This window comes from Paroedura picta, unplaced genomic scaffold, assembly GCF_049243985.1.
Source record: "Paroedura picta isolate Pp20150507F unplaced genomic scaffold, Ppicta_v3.0 Ppicta_v3_sca22, whole genome shotgun sequence".
In the NCBI taxonomy this organism is placed as follows: Eukaryota; Metazoa; Chordata; class Lepidosauria; order Squamata; family Gekkonidae; genus Paroedura; species Paroedura picta.
Genome location: NW_027518619.1, coordinates 4921583 through 4945258, shown reverse-complemented (window position 1 = coordinate 4945258; position 23676 = coordinate 4921583). Strand labels below are relative to the sequence as shown.

The window sequence follows — 23676 nt, the reverse complement described above, 5'->3', positions numbered from 1 at the left end:
GACACATCTCCTTTCTTCTGCTCTGCTGATGTCTCTGTGAGTCACAGGCCACAAAAATGAGCAAGACACAGATGATGAAGAGGGTGTTCAGTTACTGGCAAGAGCAATCTCTCCCCCTCAGTTATTGTGCCCCGAAGGTACATCTGCAAGAAATGTCACTGGAGAAACGCAGCCTTATACCAACAGCTATTAACGAGGCAACCAGGTCTGAGGAGCACAATCCCTGTCTCCTCATTAATTGCTCCAAAGATTATTTACGAGTGGAAGTGACAGGTCTCTGCTTCCTGCTTTATTATGTGAGGGAATGGGGACATCTCCTCACAGAGCCTTCCTTTCATCTGTTCATTAATTGCCAGAGAGTTAAATTGGACTTCACCTGTTCAAAAATGTTGCAGTCTCTCAGATTCTTTTGAAACTTTCTTTCGTTGCAAATCGTTAGCCACAAAATTTGTTCCTGAGGACTCAAGGGTGCTGGTTGTGCATTTGTGAATTGCCTAAAAGGGATGGCCAGGTAGGTAGGTAGGTAGGTAGGTTCGTTCGTTCGTTCGTTCATCCAGTGGATTTCTATGCAGTTTCTCCAGGGATCTGCTTAAGGTGCAAACATTTTATTATTTTTAAAAACTAGACCTTAAGCAACAGAATAATATTATGTATTATTTATTATATATTATGTATTATTTATTAGTATTTACTCCATTATGTATTATTGGCATTCAGTTTACATTCACCCCACTGTGAGCCTACTGTGGCATACCTTGTTCATTCCCCTTCCATTTTATCCTCACAACAACCCTGTGAGGTAAATTAGAAGAAGAGTTTGTTTATTTATTTATTGATTGATTGATTGATTGAATTTTCATCCCGCCATTTCCCGAAGGCTCGTGGCGGGTTACAGAGTATAAATACATAGAACCCCAATAAAAATACCCCTAAAATGTTTAAAATCACAATCTACAAACCCAAGATGTACTGCAACAATAAAAGTGACCCCCCCCCCCCCCGCTACCTCCAGGTTAGACATAGGGTCTAATGAGTCATGAACTGCCAAGGATAGTCCTTATATGCCGCTTTTCTCTACCCGAATGAGTCTCAAAGCAGCTTACATTCGCCTTCCCTTTCCTCTCCCCACAACAGACACCCTGTGAGGTAGAAGAAGAGCTGGTTCTTATATGGTTCTTATATGCTGCTTTTCTCTACCTGAAGGATAACGCATTAAAAGTGCATTATCTAATGTGTGCGGAATGGGCTCTAGTCTGCAACCATAACTGATAGTAGCACAACCAAGGCTTATAGGTGATATAACAGGGTATTCCAGGTTATGATTTTATGGTTTTATTGTCTTATTAGAATTTTATATTTATAGGGATTTTAAAATTTTGACACTGCCCCGAGCCCATTTAGGGAAAGGTGTTTTGTAAATCTAATAAATAATACACCACACTGGTCCTCAGAACAATAAAAATAAGATCATAAAATCATTGCTTTTCAGACTGAGGACAAACAGCTTTGTTGCAGAGACTGATTATTAGTGGGGATGGTCAATTTCTGTGATAATTGTTTGACAGATGTAATTCAGGAGAACAGTAAAAATGCAAAATCTGGACACCAACATATTTCAGAATTCTTTATGCCAATAAAAGGTTACTGACTGACTGACTGATATTTCAGAATTAGCATCTTATTATTCTCCCCTAAAGATTCCAATCCCCAGGTGGGGCCTGGGAATCCCCTGGTTTTACAGCTCATCTTTAGGCAACAGAGATCAGCTCCCCTGGAATAAATGGCTGACTTGGAGGGTGGGTTGGACTCCATAGTATTATATTCCTCACCCCAGATCCCACCCTCCAGAGTCTCCAGGTATTTCCCAACCAACCCAGAGATGGCATCTCTATCCTCCCCAAAAGTAAGGAGAATTAGTCTATCAGTGGCTACTAGCCATGGTGACTGAAAGGAACCTCCACATTCAGAGGTATTTTTAAAGCTTTTTTTTTTATTTTCCAAAAGGATAGAAACAAAATAGATACATATAATAAACATTAGTAAAGCTATTATTTAGACTCTAAACATATCCTTATCCATGGTTCCTCTATATATCTGTGAATCAGCCTCGGGGGTGGAAGTGTCCGGCTGTCCAAGTTGGAATAGGGCCAATCAGGGTGCAGCCGGAGAGATCTGCACCTCCCGGTGTCCCCTGGGTCCTAGCGCCCATTGCATTCTTGCTTGCAATGGGCTTTCTTGCTAGTTATAATAATAAAACCCACTCCTTTCCCCGTATATTTTACTTTCTTCAATAGTTCAAATAAGGGCCCCGTTGTTCTTGAAAAGCATCTTCGGTTTTTACATTAACGGTTAATGTAAATTTAGCCATCTTGGCGAGATCCATCAATTTACTCAGCCAATCTTCTATTGACGGTAGCTCCTGCGTTTTCCGTTTTCTAAGCCAGAACTAGTCTTGCTGCCGTCATCGCATAGAAGAATAGACTTCTTGTTTGTGTTGGGAGGCACTACAGTGATAGGCTTAATAACATATTTTCAGGCTTCAAAGGAAATTTCAAATCCAACATTTTCTGCATTATAGCATGAACCTTAGCCCAGTACTTTTTTCACATTTCCTCCACATATGATAGAAAGAACCCACATTCAGAGGTATTAATCCTCTCAATACCAGAACCAGGAGTTCACATTAGCAAGGCTCTTTTGATATTCTTAGGAAGGTCATGGCCTCTCTGCCCAGTTGCTGGCTCTCCAGAGGAAATGGTTGGCCAATGTGTGAGACAGGGTGCAGGACTGGATGGACCTCTGGTCTGATCCTGCAGGGCTCTTCTGATGTTCTTAGGAAGGTCATGACCTCTATGCCCTGTTATTGGCAGTCCAAAGGAGCTTGTTGGCCACTGTTTGAGACAGAATGCTGGACTGGGTGGACCACTAGTCTGATTCAGCAGGGCTCTGCTGATGTTCTTAGAACCACACCACCTTCCCTTCGTGCATAATGGTCCAATCTAGAAAAGGCTTTCTTCTTCCTTTGCTGTTAGTGGGAACTGGACCTTAAAGATGACTAATCTACAGACTACAACAGATTTGCATGAAATTACAATGAAAGGGGTGCATTGTGTCAGGTTGCCAATTTCCAGATGGTAGCTGGATATCTCCTGAGATTCAAACTGATCTCCATGTGACAGAGCTCAGTTCCCCTGGAGAAAATGGCTGCTTTTACATGTATCCATGTAATCCCACCCCTCCCCAAAACCTGCCCTCCTGTGGCTCCACCCCCCAAATCTCTATGTAGTTTCCAAGCCAGAACTGGAAACCCTTAACTGAGGAGCGGTTTGAGGTTTTGCAGGGCCCACAGAGCCAGCTTAAAGATTTGTGGGGCCGTAGAAGAGTACAAAGAGCCTCTTGTGGTGCAGGGTGGTAAGGCAGCTGACATACTGTCTGAAGCTCTGACCATGAGGCTGGGAGTTCGATCCCAGCAGCGGGCTCAAGGTTGACTCAGCCTTCCGAGGTCCTTCCGAGGTCGGTAAAATGAGTACCCAGCTTGCTGGGAGGTAAAATGGTAATGACTGGGGAAGGCACTGGCAAACCACCCCTTATTGAGTCTGCCAAGAAAACGCTAGAGGGCATCACCCCAAGGGTCAGACATGACTTGGTGCTTGCACAGGGGTTACCTTTACCTTTAGAAGAGTACAATTTTGGTGGGAGCAGCCAGACTGCAGGCAGAGGGACGCCCCCCCCCCCACAGTGGAAAGGGGTGTCACTCTAAGTGTCCTTTAAGAGAGAAAAGAAGGGAGGAGAGAGGTTATGACCCTGATCCATGGGGGTGAAGGTACTCTGTGGGGGCCCTGGAAGTGCGGGGCCCATAACCCGTGCGACGTGTGCTAGATGGATAAACTAGCCCTGGTTACACCTGGCATAATACCCATTTCCAGCTCCTTCCCAAAATCCGAATTGGTTTATTCATGCCTAAGGACCTATGAAATCTTATTTAAAGCCTGAAACCGGAGACATTTCATTCTGTACACACTCCGAGAGGAAGGGTAACTCTTCCCAGCTGCACAACCGATGTGCTCCAGGAGACTATTACTGCTTCGTGTTGCTAATGCAGAATTCTTGATTTCACAGGTGCTGGGAACTCAGCGCTGGAGACATCAAATGGATTTACCAAGCTCCAATTTTAGCAGCTATCGGGGTAGGCTGAACGTGGATCAAAACAGCCTGGTTTTATTGCAGGGGGGGGGGCAGTCTGTATGGACCCAAGCAACTGCAAGGAGGCCCGAGGCATGAACAGGGAATGGGGAGGAAATACAATTGCATCCTTTAGAATATTTTGGGATGTTACTGTGTCTGGGTGGCTCTACCGTTCTCCTCTGCTTCTGCAGTCAGTTTTCTAGGGTTGCCAACCTCCAGGTGGGGGCAGAGAAGAAGGCTGACAGGCTACGAAGTACGATGAAACAGTAACTGTTCATCGAAACCGATGTTATGCTGGAACATGGACCGGTTCTGGGCAAGTTTTCATACATTTCCTCAGTGATAGAACTAGAAATTGAAAACATATAGTTCAAAATAAAAAAAAGATTGTGTATCTCACAAGGTATTACATTCATAAATTCATTTGTGTAATTTAAAGTAACTTACTCACATTTAAAGGTATTTTGCAAACTGTGTACGTAAATGTCTTGAATTTTCAATAACAAACAAAAAAGAGAAAAGGTCTGGTTTCAATATATAATCAACAATGTGACTGCTAAACTTTACAGCCTAAGAAAGGTATGGAGGCGAAGAAACGCTATCTTCTCCTCCAATGTCCCGCCCTCGTACCCACCTCCCTCTTCCTTGTTCCCAGGGACGGGAATTAAAAAAAAAAAAAAGAAAATGGCCTGGAGCAATGAATATGCGGACAAGCGTGGAGGCAATGCCAGAAATCCCCCCCCCCAAAAAAAGTTGTGAGACATAGCATGCTTCTCTAAAATCCCCCCCCCCAAAAAAATCAGGAACAAGACTAATTTTTAAAAGTATCAAGACTTGTAATTCCATAAGGGGTAGTGTTCAGAAAGCGCTAAGCATCTATGATTACATGCATATGCGTTTAAACGGAGAAGTATTAGTTTAAAAAAAATGAGCAGGCATTGCGGAATCTTTAAAAAAATGGAGAAAGGGGATTGGCTGCCTGGATTGATTGACATGTGGAAGAGAATCGTGTATAAAGTGTGCCGCTCTCTTCCGCCACAAGCAGCACTTTTGGAGGGTGGGAAGTGCGAAAAGGCAGCAGACAAGAGTAAGACAGCAAAAAGATGAGCAGGGGTTGAGAAGTGTGATAATCTTTAGCGCTATGCCATTCAACCGGCATAACGCTATTTTTCCCGAGGTGCGGAAATGCCCTTACTGTTACTCTTTCTTCGTACTTCATAGCGTGTTTGTCAGAACTTCTTCTCTGCATCTGCAATTCTCAATGGTTGGCTGGTCATTTTCTCCATTGTAACCTCCAGGTGGGGCCTGGCATTTCCCCAGAACTACAACTGATCTCCAGACTACAGAGGTCAGTTCCGCTTAAGAAAATGACAATTTCTGCAGGCAGCACATACCCACTGAGGTCACCCCCTGCCCCCATTCTCTTCTTTCCCCGGGCTCTGCCCTTGGTGATGATGGAGCATGGATTAAGTGCTTAGGCCACCCTGAGCTCCTCCACTGGAGTAGGGTGCCACAGTGTTGTTCTCCAGATTTCCATGGACTACAATTACCATGAGCCCCTGCCAGGAGGGCTCATGGTAATTGTAGTCCCTGGGTATCTGGAGAGCCACTGCTTTGGGGTCTTCCTCCTTTCTCCAAAACTTGTCCTCTCAGCTCCTTCACCAAAATCTGCAGGTATTTCCCAACTGGGAGCAGGAGCCCTTATTCCATGCTAGACTTTTTGTCTAGAACAGACACTGTTAATTCTTCGGCATGTGCAAAGAATCCAAAAGGCGAAATATCCTACCGGGCCCGTTCCAGCTATCTGATAGGGGTAGATAAAAATACGACTGGGTTATTTCAGGACTGCTGTGCTTTTCAGTCTATATGTTTGCAGCCTGCTCTAATTAATTGGTTACCTCGTTTTAATTCAGGGCGGGCACAGCCTTCCCCAGTTGATCTGTAACGATTTGTTTTCATTCTCTTACTGGGAGGAGAAGGATTAATTACTGGATCCAAAGCGATTGCTCATTAATTCCTCACTTTTAATTTGATGATCATTGTTTAGAATTTGGCAAATGACAGCCATGAAGCACTCCCCCCCCCCCCAATTGGTTGCAAAATATTTTTTTTTTAAAAAAAAGATTAATTACTTCCCTTGGAGGGAAAAGAACCTGGAATTAAAAGATTGTTTGAGGAGGGCTGCCGCTACCAAGATGGAGGAAATAATTAAGCAGACCAACTATAATGTAAGGAGCAAAAAAATAAAAAATGTAGGTGGATAATAGCAATTAGAACCTTTGATAAATGCTGCTTGCTTTGAAGTCTGCACATGGTAGGAGTTTAATGACGAGAGTTTTATGCAAAATATATATCAGAGAACCTCCCTGTAAGGAAAGGCTGAAGTTTCCAGGAATTTTCAATTTAGAAAAGACACGACTAAGTGGTGTAATAAACTCAAGCAACTTCTGATACTAGAAAAAATAACTTACAATATAAGAACAATACAAGGAGTCTGTCAAAGGAATGAATTTGATTTAGTTTGGAAAAATGTTATAGCATACAAAAAAATCTTTAAAAAGCAATGTTTGGGAGTTAATTATGTAAATATGTTAGTTTGTGTATTTAGTTAATCATATTGTGTTTGTTTTGTGGTTGTAAATTGGCTTTTCGTTTTTCTTTTTTCTACACAGTACCTTTGATGTCACCGTTATTTTTTTACTTTCTATGTCTATTAAAATATATTTTTTTTAATTTAAAAACTGAAAAGACATGACTAAGTGGGAACGCGACAGAGGCTTAAAAAGTTATAAAGCATGGGGTGGAGAGAGTTGTGCATTAGAACGTTTTCTTAACTTTAGCTGGGTACTCGGCAGGGGATTGGGATGTGGGTGCGGAGGGGTTGCTAGACCCTGCATTTTGCAGGGGGTTGGACTAGATGACCCTGGAGGTCCCTTCCAACTCTATGATTCTAAGATTCTAGAGCCAGTTGGGAAAACCCTAGAAATTTGGGGATGGAGCCTGGGGAAGATAGGACCTTCAGTGGGGTACAATGCCATAGAGTCCTCCCTCTAAAGCATCCATTTTCTCCAGGGGAACTTAAACTTTATTACAGTCGTTCAGACCAAGTTATATTAAGTTAATACATAAAAGACCAAAATAATATGGTCATTTAATATAATACAATTTAAAACATCATAAAATAGAACTTAAAATTATGCTACTTTAGAGCAGTGGTCCCCAACCCCCGGCCCGGGGACCGGGACCGGTCCATGGATCAGCCGGTACCGGGCCGCAGCTCCTCCTCATCCTCCTCCCCGGCTGCTGCCTCGGGGGCTGCCCTGCCACTCTGCCGCCGGCTCACCTTTGGTGCTCTCCAGTGGCCGCCATGGCTGGGGCTCCCCCTCAGCGTGGCAGTGTGCAGCTGCTGCTGGCAGCGCCCCCCAGTGGGCAGTGGGAAGTCAGGGGCACTGGCGGGAAAGCAAGTGGAGCAGGGGTTCAGGCAGCGGCAACGTCCCTCGGCAAAAGACTACCCCCCCGGGCCTCAGTAAAATGGTCAAGCATTGACCGGTCCCTGGTGATAAAAAGGTTGGGGACCACTGGTTTAGAGCATCGGATTTTTATGGCGGCGGCACAAAACTTAGCCAGCTGAGTTGTCACCTGGGGGGACTCATCACTTAGCAGCCTCTTTGCTCGATCTACATCATGATGTTCTGGCAACTTTTTAAGGAGTGCTTCAACCAAGTGGCTACGAATGTCTACATAAGCAGGGCAGTGGAACAATATGTGCTCTCTTGTATCAATTTCGCCACTCCCACAAAAGAATTGTCTCAGTGTAAGGGGAATGTCCTTATAGGGAACTGATCTCTGTAGTCTGGAGTTTAGCTGTTATTCCAGGGGATCTCGAGGTCCCACCTGGAGGCTGGCCTCCCTATGTGGAATCCACCCTCCAAAGCATCCATTTTCTTCAGGGGAACAGATCTCTGTAGTCTGGAGTTTAGCTCGGGGTCCTCGAGGTGGTGAAAATAAAAAAGTAAAACTATGTGAATGATTTAAAAAGTTTAAAACTATTGTGTTCAACCAAAACAAGTCTCTCAATGTTCACATGTTGCAGTGTATGCACATACAATCCACGCTCAGAGTACACTGGATTCCTCTTTATATGTGTGTTGAGTCATTCTGACATTATACTTGACATAGGTGTGAGGTGGTGAACATGCTGGGGGCCTAGAGGAATTGCCGAGATTTCCTGCTATAACGGGAGACCGGGCCTCTGTTCTGCACAGAAGTCCTGTGTTATTCACATTGGCAGAGTGTGTGTGAGTTTGTTTGCATACAGAGTGGAGTATCAGGCTGTTTAAAGAATAAAATGTTTTTATTGAGAAGTGAAACAACTATGTGTAGAAAGAAGAGATAAGAGATCTAATTAACAGTTAACTGTAGCCTGTGGTAATTCTTTATTCAACAACTGTTCTGGAGGCAAGCAGAGAGGAAGTGTCTTCAAACAAATAGGAAGTCCCCTGTGGAGCTAATCAGGACACTGGAGGGGGTAATTTGAAAATGAGCAGGGAGTTCCTATCCTAATTATGCTAAATATACATGTCTGCCTGTGCCCCTTGCAGGACACTCTTTATGCTCAATCTAGTGCTCTGCATATTCCAACAATTCAAAGGGACTTACTCCCAGGAAAGAATTCTTAAGATTGCAACCAGTATTTCTAAAGCATTATGAGATGATCATCTGCAACCTCTTTTCCAGTTAAACTTTGTTTTATTCTTGAACACCGTCCGGGTCCTGGCTACAAAAATCTGGGAGACCAATGCTGTGGGCTACTACGACACAAGGAAGCAATATAGGTAAGTCCTCAGAATACATTGTGTTTTTTCCTTCCCTCTCCCCTAAAGGTCTCAAAAAACTAAATCTGTTTGGCCGCTTTGGAGGGTGAACTCTATGGTTTTATACCCTGGCTGCACCCACAAAATCTTCAGGTATTCCCCAACCCAAAGCTGGCATCCGTTCATGATGGTGACATCAACCAGAAGTGATGTCAGCACACTGGAGACATCAAGGAGCAACACTCTAGCTTTGGGGCAAAACTCTGTGGTAGAACTTGCTTCTAACCATAGAGTTTTGCCCGGAGTGTCACCTCCCTCCCCAACAACCCTGATGTGCTGACATCAATGCAGGGTTTTGTCAGCATGTCACATTCATTTGCAGTGTTCTTCCGGTTTGGGGGGCAGTTGGGAGGACCCCTGTCCAGGGAGCAGGGGACCCCTCCCTGAACCATGGGACCTGGCAATCCTAGAAGGGCTTGATCCCATTAGCGCAGATGGTGAATTTCTAAGCCCTTCCAAGCCCTTTGAGTGTGTGAGCAAATTCGGAGTAGAAGTGGGTTAATCGAAAGCTGCAGCAAGCTGGCAGGGAGGGAAATTGGCTTTGATTCCCTCTTTTTTCATCTCAGGCTGCCTGAGTCTGTAGAATAATGGAAGACAGTTGTGTTGAGGCATTTGACATTCAGACTTCTTTGTACGTTTACAACCACTTCAGTCTACGTCAAGATAAGGAACACATTTTTTATTAAAAAAAAAGAATCAGGTTCTTTACATCCGAATAAATGGAGGTTCTTCGTGCAAAAGAACAATGATAAAGGTTGGCCTTCGCGTGAATTATTTCCATCAGGATATTAGGGGTAGGAGGGAGGAGAAAGACCCCTCACCTCCATTAGCAAATTTCCCAGTGCTGTGCAAAAGCCAAAAGAGTTCCAGTCAGAAGGAGAAGGGAGTGTCATTTTGAATGTTCGCTTAAGAAGAACTGGGGGTTTTTTGTATTCCGTTTTTTGCTACACAAAGGTATCTCTGAGTGGCTTAGAATTGCCACCTTTCCTCTTCCCACAACAGACACCCCATGGCATATGTGAGAAAGCTCTGAGAGAACTGCAACTGGCTACCTGTGGAGAAGGAATGGGGAATCAAACATGGTTCTCCAGATTAGAGGTGGGGAAGTGGGGCCTTTAGTGCGGGACCTGTTGTGCCTCCAGTCGAACTCCCACAAGAAGCAGACTCTTTGGATAAGAAGTCTCTTTATAAAGGAAGAAGCAAACCAAGTTTCCCTGCTGAAACTGAAGTTCAGTGAGTACTACACCCTCTGTATGAATACCCCTTGGATCTCCCCCCCCCCATGAGAGCATCTTAGTCAGATGCCTGATTGCCCTCTTCCTATGCTATGAGATTCAAAATGGAAGTTATCAAATATGCCTGCAGACAAAGCAGGGATGTGGTTTCCCAGCCACCAAGGGATGGTTTCTAAATCCCATATGACAAATTTAATAATAATAATAGTAGTAGTAGTAGTAGTAGTAGCAGCAGCAGCAGCAGCAGCAGCAGCAGCAGCAGCAGCAGCAGCAGCAGCAGCAGCAGCAGCAGCAGCAGCAACAGAGAATCCCAAATATTATTACAGATTAATATTACAGATAAAATTATTACAGATTATTACAGAGGATCCCACAACAGAATGATGAATGCCTCATGATGAGACATGAGAATACAGGATCCTGACAGAACTCCTATCTCCATCAGGGTGGGGGTGTCTGGTAACCTGAACCTACAACCCCATGCCCTGCTTGGCACAACAAGCAAAGGAGGGAGCAGATAACAGGGCCACGGGTGAAACGACCTGTGAAGGAGACATCTTCAAGTATTTAAAAGGCTGCCATATGGAGGATGGAGCAATTGTTCTCTCTTGCCCCTAAGGGATGGACCAGAACGAATGGGATGCAATTAATTCAAAAGAAATTCCGTCTAAACATCCGGAAAAAGTTCCTGACAGTCAGTGCAGTTTCTCAGTGGAACAGGCTTCATCAGGAGATGGTGGGTTCTCCATCTTTGGAGATTTTTAAACAGAGGCTGGATAGCCATCTGACGGAGAGGCTGATTCTGTGAAGGCTCAAGGGGGTGGCAGGTTACAGTGGATGAGCGATAGGGTTGTGAGTGTCCTGCGTAGTGCAGGGGGTTGGACTAGATGATCCAGGAGGTTCCTTCCAAGTCTATGATTCTATGATGCTATGATTCTATGAGACCGAAAGGGCTGAGCTATGAGGTGGGGGCAATGTTTCTCAGCATGCCAACTGCTTAGAAATCAGGCTTCAACATGACTGGAATCAGCCGTCACTCACACTTGCCGAAAAGCGGAACTGTTTTAGGGCTCCTTCTGTGGAGTCACTGACATATTCGCTGGAGGAATGCGCTTCCAGCCTTGCCTGTTCAACGTCTGCAGCTGGTGCTACCTCTCTTGCGTTGTGGATGTGTTCTCATTAACGGCAACTCTGGGAACACCTCCATGGGCTCTGGTGAGAAGAAACACGGCCTGTTAAGCCTGTAATAACTGCTGAGAAAGCCCCAGCTGTCATGCAATTAGCTCTTGTTTCACCGGTGCTTCCTTGCCATGGTGTATTTGCTGAGAAACTATTGGGAAGGATTAGCAACCAGAGGACCGATGATTGTCAATATGGCCTCTCTGGTCAAAGACTGCAAAACACCTTACATCAAGGGTAGTCAACCTGCGGTCCTCCAGATGTCCATGAATTACAATTCCCATGAGCCCCTGCCAGTGTTTGCTGGCAGGGGCTCATGGGAATTGTAGTCCATGGACATCTGGAGGACCACAGGTTGACTACCCCTGCCTTACATGATGAGGCCTCCCTATTAGTGGCTTCCCTCTTCAGCCTTGATGATGATCACCTAGGGTTGCCAGCTCTGGGTTGAGAAGGACCTGGAGGATTGGGAGGATGTCATTTGGAGAGAGGATGGCCACTGTGAGACAGGATGCTGGACTAGATGGACCACTGGTCTGATCCAGCAGGTCTCTTCTGATATTCTTAGGAAAGCCTCAGCCTCTCTGCCCTGTTGTTGGCTCTCCAGGGGAACTGGTTGGCTCCTATGTGAGACAGGATGCTGGACTAGATGGACCACTGATCTGATCAAGCAGGGCTTTTCTGATGTTCTTAGGAAGGCCTCGGCCTCTCTGCCTTGTTGGCCCTCCAGAGGAGCTGGTTGACCCCTGTGTGAGACAGGATGCTGGATTAGATTGACCACTGGTCTGATTCAGCAGGGCTCTTCTGATGTTCTTAGAAAGGCCTTGGCCTCTCTGCCCTGTTAGTGGCCCTCCAAAGGAAGTGGTTGGCCGCTATGTGAGACAGGATACTGGAGTAGATGGACCACTGGTTTGATCCTACAGGGTTCTTCTTATGTTCTTAATGCCCCATCTTGCTTATTCATTCTAACTCTGCAAAACCAGAATTGAGTCCTTGTAAGAAAGGCCAACTATAAATAGTAACTAAATGAAAATTAAATATTGACCTCGATGGGCTGATGCTCTAATTCAGTCTAAGGATGCTTCAAGCTGTACGCATCCCAAGAGTAGGATGGCCATGAAAGTCACTTCTGCCTGCTGTAAAATACCTGGTTCAGGTAAAAAGCCATTGCAAAGTGCTAATGCTAACAATGATGGTGATTTTCTAGAAAACTAGCGAAATCTACTTTGGTCCTGGTCCTCGTCTTTGGAGTCCATTACATCATCTTTGTGTGCCTCCCTCACAACTTCACCGGGTTAGGCTGGGAGATTCGAATGCATTGTGAACTCTTCTTCAACTCCTTCCAGGTGAGTGGATCGTGATGCACATCCTATTGAGCCACACTATTTGGGGATCCAAAGGGGACATTTGGTCCTGGATTTCAGCAGATATATTCTGGCCCTCTTAGAGATCCAATGTGGCTTTTGAGTTTCCTAACCATGATAAAAATAAGAGAACAAGACCCCCACAAAGGCGAAAACAGAACTTGGATAATTAACCCATGTATAGATCTGAGTCTGCTTTTTCCCATGTGGCCTGCGTCAAATGGCCACCCCCTCCAAGAGACGGAGGGGTGGAGGCGGGGTCACAGCCTGTCACGTGCTACATAACATCACTCCTGGGGCAAACCTAGGAAAAGTTTCCGGTGAAAGTTTACAGCAACCAGACATCACTTCCAGGTTCCACATGATGTCAATTCCACATGATGTCCACATGATGTCAATTCCACATGATGTCCACATGATGTCAATTCCACATGATGTCAAATGATGTCAATTCCATGTGATACCAGCATTTTATAAATTCAGTAACCCAAATCATGGCACCAGGAAGAGGGGCTTCCTGGTGGGAAGTCTCCCATGAAAGCAGGAGTCCTGGCCACTCTAGGATGTGTTGGAATATTCAATATCTACAGTGCGCATGATTGAGTGGAATATACAGAGTGACCTGCAGGGGGCATCAGAGAAGATGTGTATTTGGCATAGTTAGATCAGGAACTTCCTGATATTTTTTTCAATTTTTTCTAATTAATTCTATCATTCTATGATTGCTCCAGTGTTCTGTTTGGCTCAATGGAAGACTTCCTGTTTGCCCTCAACAGACTGACTGCAGAAGGGAGCTGCTAGTCAGGACACTTTTCTCTCCATTTCAGCCCATTGAAGCAGGCAGATGCTACACCCCTTTGCATATTTTAAACTCTGCCAACATCATGTCCCACCCCCATCCTGAATTTTCATTTGGGAAAGACCTTGAGATTTTGGGAGGGCAGGGTTTAGCCTGGGGAAGGACCTCAGGAGAGGAGAATGCCACAGACCCATTTTCTCCCAGAGAACTGATCTCTGTTGTCAGGAAATCAGTGATAATCCCGGGAGGTCCCCAGCCCTCACCTGGAGGTTGAAGACGAAGCACAGAATCAACAACGTGGCTGTACAAGAAAGTCCTTTTATTCAAATAGTGGTTTTTCTCTTGTATGTTAGTACAATACAAGGCGCTTGCCAGAACGAGGTTTTTACAAGTAGAGCTTTCGTTAGTGGCTAATTCCTAACCATGAATTTGACACTATTAAAAGAATAGTATAGCCAGTAAAGGTAAAGGTGAAAGTATCCCCTGGGCAAGCACCGAGTCATGTCTGACCCTTGGGGTGACGCCCTCTAGCGTTTTCATGGCAGACTCAATACGGGGTGGTTTGCCAGTGCCTTCCCCAGTCATTACCGTTTACCCCCCAGCAAGCTGGGTACTCATTTTACCGACCTCGGAAGGATGGAAGGCTGAGTCAACCTTGAGCCGGCTGCTGGGATTGAACTCCCAGCCTCATGGGCAGAGCTTTCAGACGGCTGCCTTAACACTCTGCGCCACAAGAGGCTCGGCTGCTGGGGTAGTCCTGCCTTAATCAAAAGCAGCCCCTCCAAGCATGCCTTAACTCAGTGGCAATAGTATTTTCACACGATTTCACCATTAGGAGAATGATCCCACAATGCAGAGTTATCAATCGCATATCAGCCATATCTAATAAGATCAGCCAATGCAACGAAATGTTTTACAATGCAATTAATCAAAAATGTAAAACATACCTCAGAATATCCATTTGGCCAAGGCCTCAAAAGCAGTCTTTTATGGAGAATCCAGTATGTATGTACTGTCCCCAGAATAGGATCTCCAAATATCTATGGTGCATGTCAGTATAAAATTACATCACCCTTTGGTTTGACAAAATGGCTGAACTCTCAAAAATGACAAATCTTACCTGCGTAGTCAACAGAAAGCCACAGAACGTTTATCAAGAACAATGGCATTTCTACATGGATTACCTTGCAAAATAAAAACAAGATTAGGAGTAAAGTAGGATCTCGTGGGGGGGGGCATGGGGAGTACCGTACAACAATTCATTATCCATTCTGCTTTTTCTGTTTATTCTTATATGCAAAATTAAAAGAATTCTTACATCGCCCTGAATAACAGGTGCATCGCAGGTGCAAGTAATCAAGAGGCGCTTAAAGGGCACCACGACCCAATTTTATAATTTTATATAAGAAACAGGAAAGATCCCAAAATGTATTCATGTAGTCAAACTTCTGCCCATAGATAATATATACAAACTTCCTCTTTGTAACAGTCTTTACATTACATCTGCATACGGGAGTCTCTGATATTCCGACATACATGTTACATTGTATTGTACCGCAAGCTATTTCTTCATATTGACTCAACATGTTAGATCTGGCTCGTATGCAGTGGATGACTTTGCGTTGCAGGGTCATTCTTTTTGCCACTGACAGAAGCTCTGGTTGTGAAAACGAGAGGAAATTCCGGACCTTGTTCTGGCAAGTTCCTTGTAAAAAACACTATTTGAATGAAAGGACTTCGCTTTGGTTCTCCTCTGGAGGTTGGCAACACTAGCAATAGCCCCTGAGCCATGTAATTGATTGGGCTGGACAGGCAGTCATGTCAGAGGGGGTAGGCATGGTCAGTGAACAGCACCCGAAACAATAGCCGTCTTGGGATGCCTTTCAAAAGCTTTTACGTCGTGAAAGGACTCACAGACACTAATTGGCAACCAACCGCACCAAGAAAGCTCATGTTCCAAGGATCTGCACTGCAGTGTCCAAGGGGATCTGAGGAATCCAAGGGCTGTGTGGTGGTAATCCACTCTGGGAAGCTGCTGAGAGCAGGGTGACCAGCCTCTAGGTGATGCCCAGCGATCTCCCTCTATTACAACTGATCCACAGACAACAGAAATGGGTTGACCTGGAGAAAATAGCCATTTTAGAAGGAGGACTCTATGGCCAGACTACAGTCCCTCCCGCTTTCCAGACTCCACCCTCCTCAAAAATCTCCAGGTATTTCCCAGCCTAGAGCTGGCAACCCAAGGTGAGAGAGGTGCATAGCCGAGAGGTTTCTTTGCCGTGTACAAGACAGGAAAGTCTGGTGGGTCTGGGATTTGTTTCCAGTTGGGGGGTGGGGGCAGGTCAGACATTTATACAAGCATGCATGCGGTGTTGAGAGTTGAGCAAGAGAATATTTCCTTCCTCTCCCAAAATTCTCCAGTGAAACTGAGGGGCAGTAGGTTCAGGACGGACAAAAGGAAAGACCACTCGACATGGAGAAAGATTAACAAATAGGATTTGCTGATAGAGGCTAGATCAGTAGCTCTCAACCTTCCTAATGCCGCGACCCTTTAATCCAGTTCCTCCTGTTGTGGTGACCCCCAACCCTAAAATTATGCAAGGGTTCTTTCACAGAAATTGAACCAAAACTGACCAATGGCATGAAGATCCATGGTTCATGATGGTATATACATTGGTTTTCTTCCGGGGTTTCTCAGTTCAGTTCTGCCTCTTGTCCCACCATGTCGATCTCGCTCTTTTCCACTGCTCCAGACAGACGAATGCTCTATCTTGATCTACCCCGCAAGGCTGTTGTGTGGATGGCACCCCCCTGGCCAAGATGCTTGCCCTGCTGCGATCCCTGTGAAAGGGTCGTTCGACCCCCCAAAGGGGTCCCAACCCCCCACGTTGAGAACCACTGGGCTAGTGGCATGGTCACAAGAATAAAGAGCTTTCAAAGAGGATTAGATAGATTCATGGAGGACTAGTCTCTCGGGCTACTAGCCAATAGAAGAAGAAGAGAAGGAGGCTCAAAGCGGCTTACAGTTGCCTTCCCATTCCTCTCCCCACAACAGACACCCTGTGAGTTGGGTGAGGCTGAGAGAGTCCTGAGATTACAGTTCAGAACAGCTTTATCAGTGCCGTGGCGAGCCCAAGGTCACCCAGCTGGCTGCATGTGGGGGAGTGCAAAATCGGACCCAGCATGCCAGATTAGAAGTCCGCACTCCTAACCACTACACCACACTGGCTACACCAAAGTGACTAAGCTTTTGAATCCCAAAGTCGGGAAGCAAGGTCATGGAACTCCTTGGCCCCTGCCCTGTTGTCAGCCCTAAGGAGGAACGGGTTGCGTAAGACAGGTTGCTGGACTAGATGAACTACCAGACCAATCCAGCTGGATTCCTAGTAGGTTCTTACAATAGTATGGGGCTTTCCGCACCGGGATCCTTGCAGCAAATTGTTTGCTGAACGAAAAATCGCCATTTAAAATAGTGCAATTCGTCATTATGCATACCTGACTTTGTAGTGGAATCCAGTTGCGTTTCTATCGTTTCCCACAAGCTTCCGGTCTCAGCAAAAATCGCTAGAAAGGAAGCGCTATTGCCGAGCTCGTCCCGCCCCTGGCCGTCAAGCAGCCAATGGGCAGCCGTTAGCATGCTCCCAAACAGCCCCTTTCCCTTTAAGAAAGGTTTTTTGTTTTTTTTTAAACACACCCATTGCAACGAATATGTGTTGATTCGTTGCAACGGAGAGACCCATCAGCTGGCAGGTGTGTTTGAACTGTCGTTTCATCGTTGCCACGCTCCCCCCAAGTGAACCCCCCCCCCCCCTCACGGGCCCGATTTTTGGCCGAAAACAGTGTAAAAAATAAAGGGAAAATACATCAGCAAACGGGCTTCTCTGTTGTTTGTGCTTAGTGACTAAGCAGCTCTGGGGAGGAACTGAAGCCGGGGAAGCCTCTAAACAGGCTCGCCGGTGCGTTGATCTCTGCTCGCTCGGAGAAAAAAAATGGCGATCGCTTCGCCGGAAGATCAGAGGAGAGAGCCAGGGGGAGGGACTTTGTAGAAACCACAACAATGGTAACGCACAGAACTTTCCCACTAGTGTTGCAGATTGGTTGCAGGAGTGTAGCGCTTTCCGGAGGGTGAATCCACTTTTGGGGATTTCCCTGAAAGCGCTACAAGGAAGCGCTTTTTGCGGATCGGTTTCAGGTGTGTGGCAGATTGTCAACGACGTTGTGCATAATGGCAAATCAGTAGCGTTTTCAATTGGCAACCATTGTGAGATTTTGAAGGTGTGCGAAAAGCCCCTATGATTTACCAGCAATTTCAATGTCCATTCGGCACCAGCAAACCCTCAAGCATGTATATATTTCAGTTTTATATTGAAGTTTTTAAATCTCTCTGTCTTTAGTAGTGGTGGCCGGACGGTGGCTCTCCAAGTGTTCGTGGACTACATTTCCCATGAGCCCCTGGGAATTGTCTCTCTCTGTCGTCTCATTTTTAATTAGGTGCAGGTGCAAATCTGATCCCCAGGGCTGGGGGAGGTCGTTTACAACCTCCCACAGGTGTTCAGCTGCTGGCTTCTGCCACCATCTTGCAAAGCGGTTTTGCACGGAGCTAGACGTTGCGTAGAAAGGTTTGTCTGGCCAGAAGGAGAGCCGTAGCTCCGGCATTCCATTGGCAAGAAGCAGTTTGGCAAGAAGCAGATGTCGTTTTGGTATGATAAAGAGCAGCGCTCAGTTTTGATGGGCTGAACTCCAGTCGCTCTGGTGACAGTTATATAATCTGCTCACTTGAACAAATGTAGAACCTTTGCATTCAATGCCCCCTGTCTGTCCACAGAAGCAAACCCAACAAGCGGAAAACAGGAACCTCCAGATAGCTACCTAGGGAGGCCAGCCTCCAGGGAACCCTGGGGATCCCCTGGAATTACAGCTGATCACCAGACAATACACCAACACAGCTACCCACTTGAATAAGTGACTCCGGATACTGACAGCATGGCAAGGACGTGTGAACTAGAGAATAGGATCTGCAGGATCGCCTTTTCCCTTATAATCCCCCAAGAGCACTAAGATCTTTGGATCAACATCTGATCAAGGTCCCTGGCCTGAAGGAGGTGAAATTGGCCCTGGCCCCAGCGTGGTGGATTTTGCCCCGTAAGAGATCAGGGTTCTGCGGGTCTTAAATCAGTTCCACAGGGCCTGTAAAATGGATTTATTCCACCAAGCTTATGGCTGAGGCCTAAAATAACATACACCAAGAAAGTCCGGCCTCACTGCTGGGAAGGAAGGTTGGAATAGTTTGAAGATCGGCTCCTGCCAACCCCCCAACCCTCCACCCGGTAGGGGGCATTAGTAATACTGCAAATGTTTTAAATTTTAACCTGTATTGTGTTTTAGTGTTGTTACCCACCCTGAACGATACGGAAGGATGGGGTAAAAAATATTATTTATATTTTAATTATTGTAAATTCCTCATCCTGTCTTCTGTATCGATGGGTCAAGGGCTGCCTGTTTTGTTTCGAGGACACTAAAATACTATATGAAGTTCATGTTTCGAGATGAGATTTTGACATGCCACCCACTCCTTTTTCTTTTCATCCTTCTGCAGGGCTTCTTTGTTTCTGTCATCTACTGCTACTGCAATGGAGAGGTAAGCAACCGAGCACACACCCGGCACTGTCCTGGCCCAAGAGCACCCGGTTCATTTCTTACTACTACGAAAATAACTTGGAACCTTTGTTGCAAGCCTCTCGTGGCCAGCTATCCCACCTGGTCCTAGCAGGGGTAACTGGAGGATTGGTTGCCGTCGTCTTCTGCCAGATTGTATTTTATCAACTACTGTGTTGGGGGGGGGGGGTAGGGGATTGTATTTATTTATTTATCTTGTAACCCGCCACGTGCCAGCTCTGCTGAGAATGGCGGGCAATTAATTCAAATAATAATAACAACAACAACAACAAGAGTGTGAGGCTCGATGGGCCATTGGCCTGATCCAACAAGGCTTCTCTTATGTTTTCTTGTCCTTCATTTGCACTGAAAGATGACACAACTCCATGTTTAACACACAAGGAATTGCTTCTTTTGCCACTCGGTATTCCCTGTGAGCCCTGGCACAGGCCTCCTCCTGAGCACTGCAGTCCGGCCATTGCCTTTGTTTCCCTTTCCCCAGGTACAGACTGAGATCAAGAAGATCTGGGCCCGATGGAACCCGCCCAGCGACTGGAAAAGGACGGCCCCCTGTGGGCGTTACCACTGCGGCTCCGTCCTCACCAACATGACCCACAGCACCAGCAGCCAGACGCACATGGTGGCCAGCTCCCGCATGGCCTTGATACCCAACAGGGCCGGCAAAACTTTCCCCCAGCCGCAGGACGCCCCCGTGAATTTGCCCGGATACGTCAGCAGCAACTCCGAACAGGACGCCTTGCCCCACTGGGTCCACGATCCCGCTGACGACGGCGAAGAGAAGCGGGTGGATGGCATTTCTCTCAAGGAGACCCTGAGGCTCCATGATTCTCACATGGGCCCCCTGGAGGAAGAGGAGGAATGCAGCCGGGCAGAAGCGGAGGAAGTGCTTTAACAAGAAGAAGAAGAAGAAGAAGAAGAAGAAGAGTTTGTTCTTATATGCCGCTTTTCCCTACCTGAAGGAGGCTCAAAGCGGCTTACAGTCGCCTTCCCTTTCCTCTCCCCACAACAGACACCCTTTGGGGTGGGTGAGGCTGAGAGAGCCCTGATATTCCTGCTAGGTCAGAACAGTTTTATCAGTGCCGTGGCGAGCCCAAGGTCACCCAGCTGACTGCATGCGGGGGAGTGCAGATTCGAACCCGGCATGCCAGATTAGAAGTCCACACGCCTAACCACTACACCAAACTGGCTGGGCCTCTGATGCGGCAGGTGCGGGGATCTGTTGACCGGGCAGCAACACGTTGCTTCAAAGCAGAGAAATCTTCATCCCCCAGTCCATATCCGTTCCCATGATGCTGCCTGACACTGTATCAGCCCACTAGCTTAGCGAGCACTGCTCCTTCCTCTGTGATCCCAGCACCAGCTATCAAATGTGTCGGGAAGAATCTGTTCCACAGCCTGGTACTCAAAGATCTCTGGGACGGAGATGCTGCCAGCTCACTCAGGAGAACTTCTACATACATACATACAAAGGAGAAGCTCTCTTGAGAGCCAGTGCAGCTTCACGGTTAGGAATGGCGGCCTCTAATCTGAGAACCGGGTTTGATTGCCCATTCCTCCTCCCCGTGCAGCCAGCTGGGTGACCTTGGGCCAGTCCCAGTTTTCTCAGAGCTCTCTCAGCCCCACCTGCCTCCCAAGGTGCCTGGTGTGGGAGAAGAAGGGAAGGCAATTAAAATCCGCTTTGAGACTCCTTCGGGGAGTAAGAAGCAGGGTACAAGCTCTTCTTCTCCTTCTCTACTGCTGACTGAGGGACCCTTAGCAGATAAGCTTTTTAGCAACACGTCTCTGTGCCAGAAGCGAGTTGAAAAGCACTATGGAATTTGGAATTCACTTGGAATGAATTTTCTCTTCTCTTTTTTGAACGTGGTTTTTAAATAAAGCGTTCAGCAGAAGGAAATATAACTATATGTTCAGAGATGGGGGAAGAGGAGGAGAAGGAGGAGGAGAGGAAGCAGCAGCGGCTCACAATTGTCACCTTTAACTGCTAATGGGGAATCTACATTTTGACTCAAAGTTGCCTGAAAGTCCTTCCTTCCCCAAATCAGTATTAATCAGCATTGTCACGTCATATGTTCTTTTCAAAATATGATGGCCATCCTCTAGTAAAAAGGTATATTTCCTTTTTTGTACTGTAATTGCAGAATCTTTCCTCTTATAACAAAAGTACCAGGTTGGTTGGGGTTTTTTCCCAAACACGCCTCATTCTTCATTTCCACAGTAGGCAATCTGGCAGCCCTCCATGAACGTTCTGCTGGGGAGCGGATGGTATAACTCCCTGGGCTGGGTGCCTCTTCACTGGCCTTCCCCTCCAGGACAGGCTGGCTCCTGGGAAGGCAGGGCAGCTATCCTGACTCAAGAGCAAACCAGACTTCTCCCGGTGCATTCCAGTTAGAATTTGTCCCCTTTTGGGTCCCACAAACTCCTTTTGAGCGTCACAGAATTTAAAGGGACAGAACTGAAGGATTTTAAAAGAAAGTCTTTCTCTTCACTTTCCCCCACAGATTGAGAAGAATAATTTTGGGTTGGGGAAGGGGTAGGGAGAAGCAGCAGCACAAGCCCCTTTCAAATGGCTGTTTTTTAATCTTCTATTTTTTATTCATTCTTTAGACTTTTATGCTGCCACTCTGGGGTCACCAGCTTGTGGTGGCTCACAACATCCAAGTATACAATAGAGTTAAAATATATTAAAACCACCCATAAAATAACCCAACAGCAACATAATGCTAAGGGCCATTCTGTACGCCATTAATGTAGTGTAATGCTTATCTTTTGAAGACACTATATTTTGGGTGTTTCGCACATCACTTGCATCCTGGATCGTGGCAGCAAACATCTTACTACATCCGCCATTTTATAACGCTAGTTGGGGAATCACATAAAGTGGATTCCCCGACCTATGTAGTGCGAGCTACAGGAGAGAAACCAGCAGGCCACCAGCCAAAGAAATATATGAAGGTGAAGAAGTGCTTTCTCCGCCTCCAATGTCCCACCCTCGCACCTGCCTCACTCTCCCTTCTCCCGGGAATGGGAGTTTTTTTTTTTTAAGCAAACTGTCTGGAGCAACAAGCATGCAGGCAAAGCCAAAAATATTTTTTTCCAAAGTTGTCACACAAAGCTTGCCTCTCTAAAGTCCCCCACAAAAAAAAAACGAGGAACAAGATTATTCTCTTAAGTCTCAAGACTCGTAATTCCATAATGGGTGGCATTCCAAAAAGCACTATGAATCTATGAAACACACAGGGGAGGAAGTATACAAGCAGGGGTAGAAAGCTACTTTCTCAATCAGGATTTTGTGAAACCCTGGGGTTTCTTGATGGAGGAGTTTCCCGAATGGGTGGGAGTTAATTCATTTATATATTTAACTAGCAAGAAAGCCCATTGCAACCAGGAATGCAATGGGCGCTAGGACCCAGGGGACACCAGGAGGTGCTTTTTTTTTCTGCTGCGTGGAGCTGCGAAAGGCTCCTACAGGGTTTTTTTTTCTGCTGCTTGGAGCTGGGAAAGGCTCCTACAGGGTTTTGTTTTCTGCTGCTTGGATCTGCGAAAGGCTCCTACAGGGTTTTTTTTTCTGCTGCTTGGAGCTGTGAAAGGCTCCTGCAGGGTTTTTTTTTTTCTGCTAGCTCTCGTGGGCGTGCCGGCTTGGAGCTCCTACAGGGTTTTTTTTTTCCTGCTGCTTGGAGCTGGGAAAGGCTCCTTCAGGGTTTTGTTTTCTGCTGCTTGGATCTGTGAAAGGCTCCTACAGGGTTTTTTTTTCTGCTGCTTGGAGCTGTGAAAGGCTCCTACAGGGTTTTTTTTTCTGCTGCTTGGAGCTGTGAAAGGCTCCTGCAGGGTTTTTTTTTTCTGCTAGCTCTCGTGGGCGTGCCGGCTTGGAGCTCCTACAGGGGTTTTTTTTCCTGCTGCTTGGAGCTGGGGAAGGCTCCTTCAGGGTTTTGTTTTCTGCTGCTTGGATCTGCGAAAGGCTCCTACAGGGTTTTTTTTCCTGCTGTTTGGAGCTGTGAAAGGCTCCTGCAGGGTTTTTTTTTTCTGCTAGCTCTCGTGGCTTGGAGCTCCTACAGGGGTTTTTTTTCCTGCTGCTTGGAGCTGGGAAAGGCTCCTTCAGGGTTTTGTTTTCTGCTGCTTGGATCTGCGAAAGGCTCCTACAGGGTTTTTTTTTCTGCTGCTTGGAGCTGTGAAAGGCTCCTGCAGGGTTTTTTTTTTCTGCTAGCTCTCGTGGGCGTGCCGGCTTGGAGCTCCTACAGGGGTTTTTTTTCCTGCTGCTTGGAGCTGTGAAAGGCTCCTACAGGGTTAATTTTTTTCTGCTGCCTCTCGTCGGCGCGGCGGCTTGGAGCTCCTACAGGGGTTTTTTTTTCTGCTGCCTCTCGTCGCGC

The 23676-nt window shown here is 46.3% G+C and overlaps 1 protein-coding gene across 1 annotated transcript in view; it reads left to right on the top strand.

Annotated features, from left to right (window-relative positions):
• Window positions 1-20879, top strand: part of LOC143828386 (parathyroid hormone 2 receptor-like) — a 68986-nt gene extending 48107 nt beyond the window's left edge. The window contains exons 8-12 of the mRNA XM_077318783.1: window positions 4120-4186; window positions 8923-9020; window positions 12681-12819; window positions 19233-19274; window positions 19794-20879. Coding sequence (XP_077174898.1) covers window positions 4120-4186; window positions 8923-9020; window positions 12681-12819; window positions 19233-19274; window positions 19794-20204 — 757 coding nt within the window. The 3' untranslated portion in view covers window positions 20205-20879. The remainder of the gene's footprint in view (window positions 1-4119; window positions 4187-8922; window positions 9021-12680; window positions 12820-19232; window positions 19275-19793) is intronic.
• Window positions 20880-23676: the final 2797 nt, after the last annotated feature.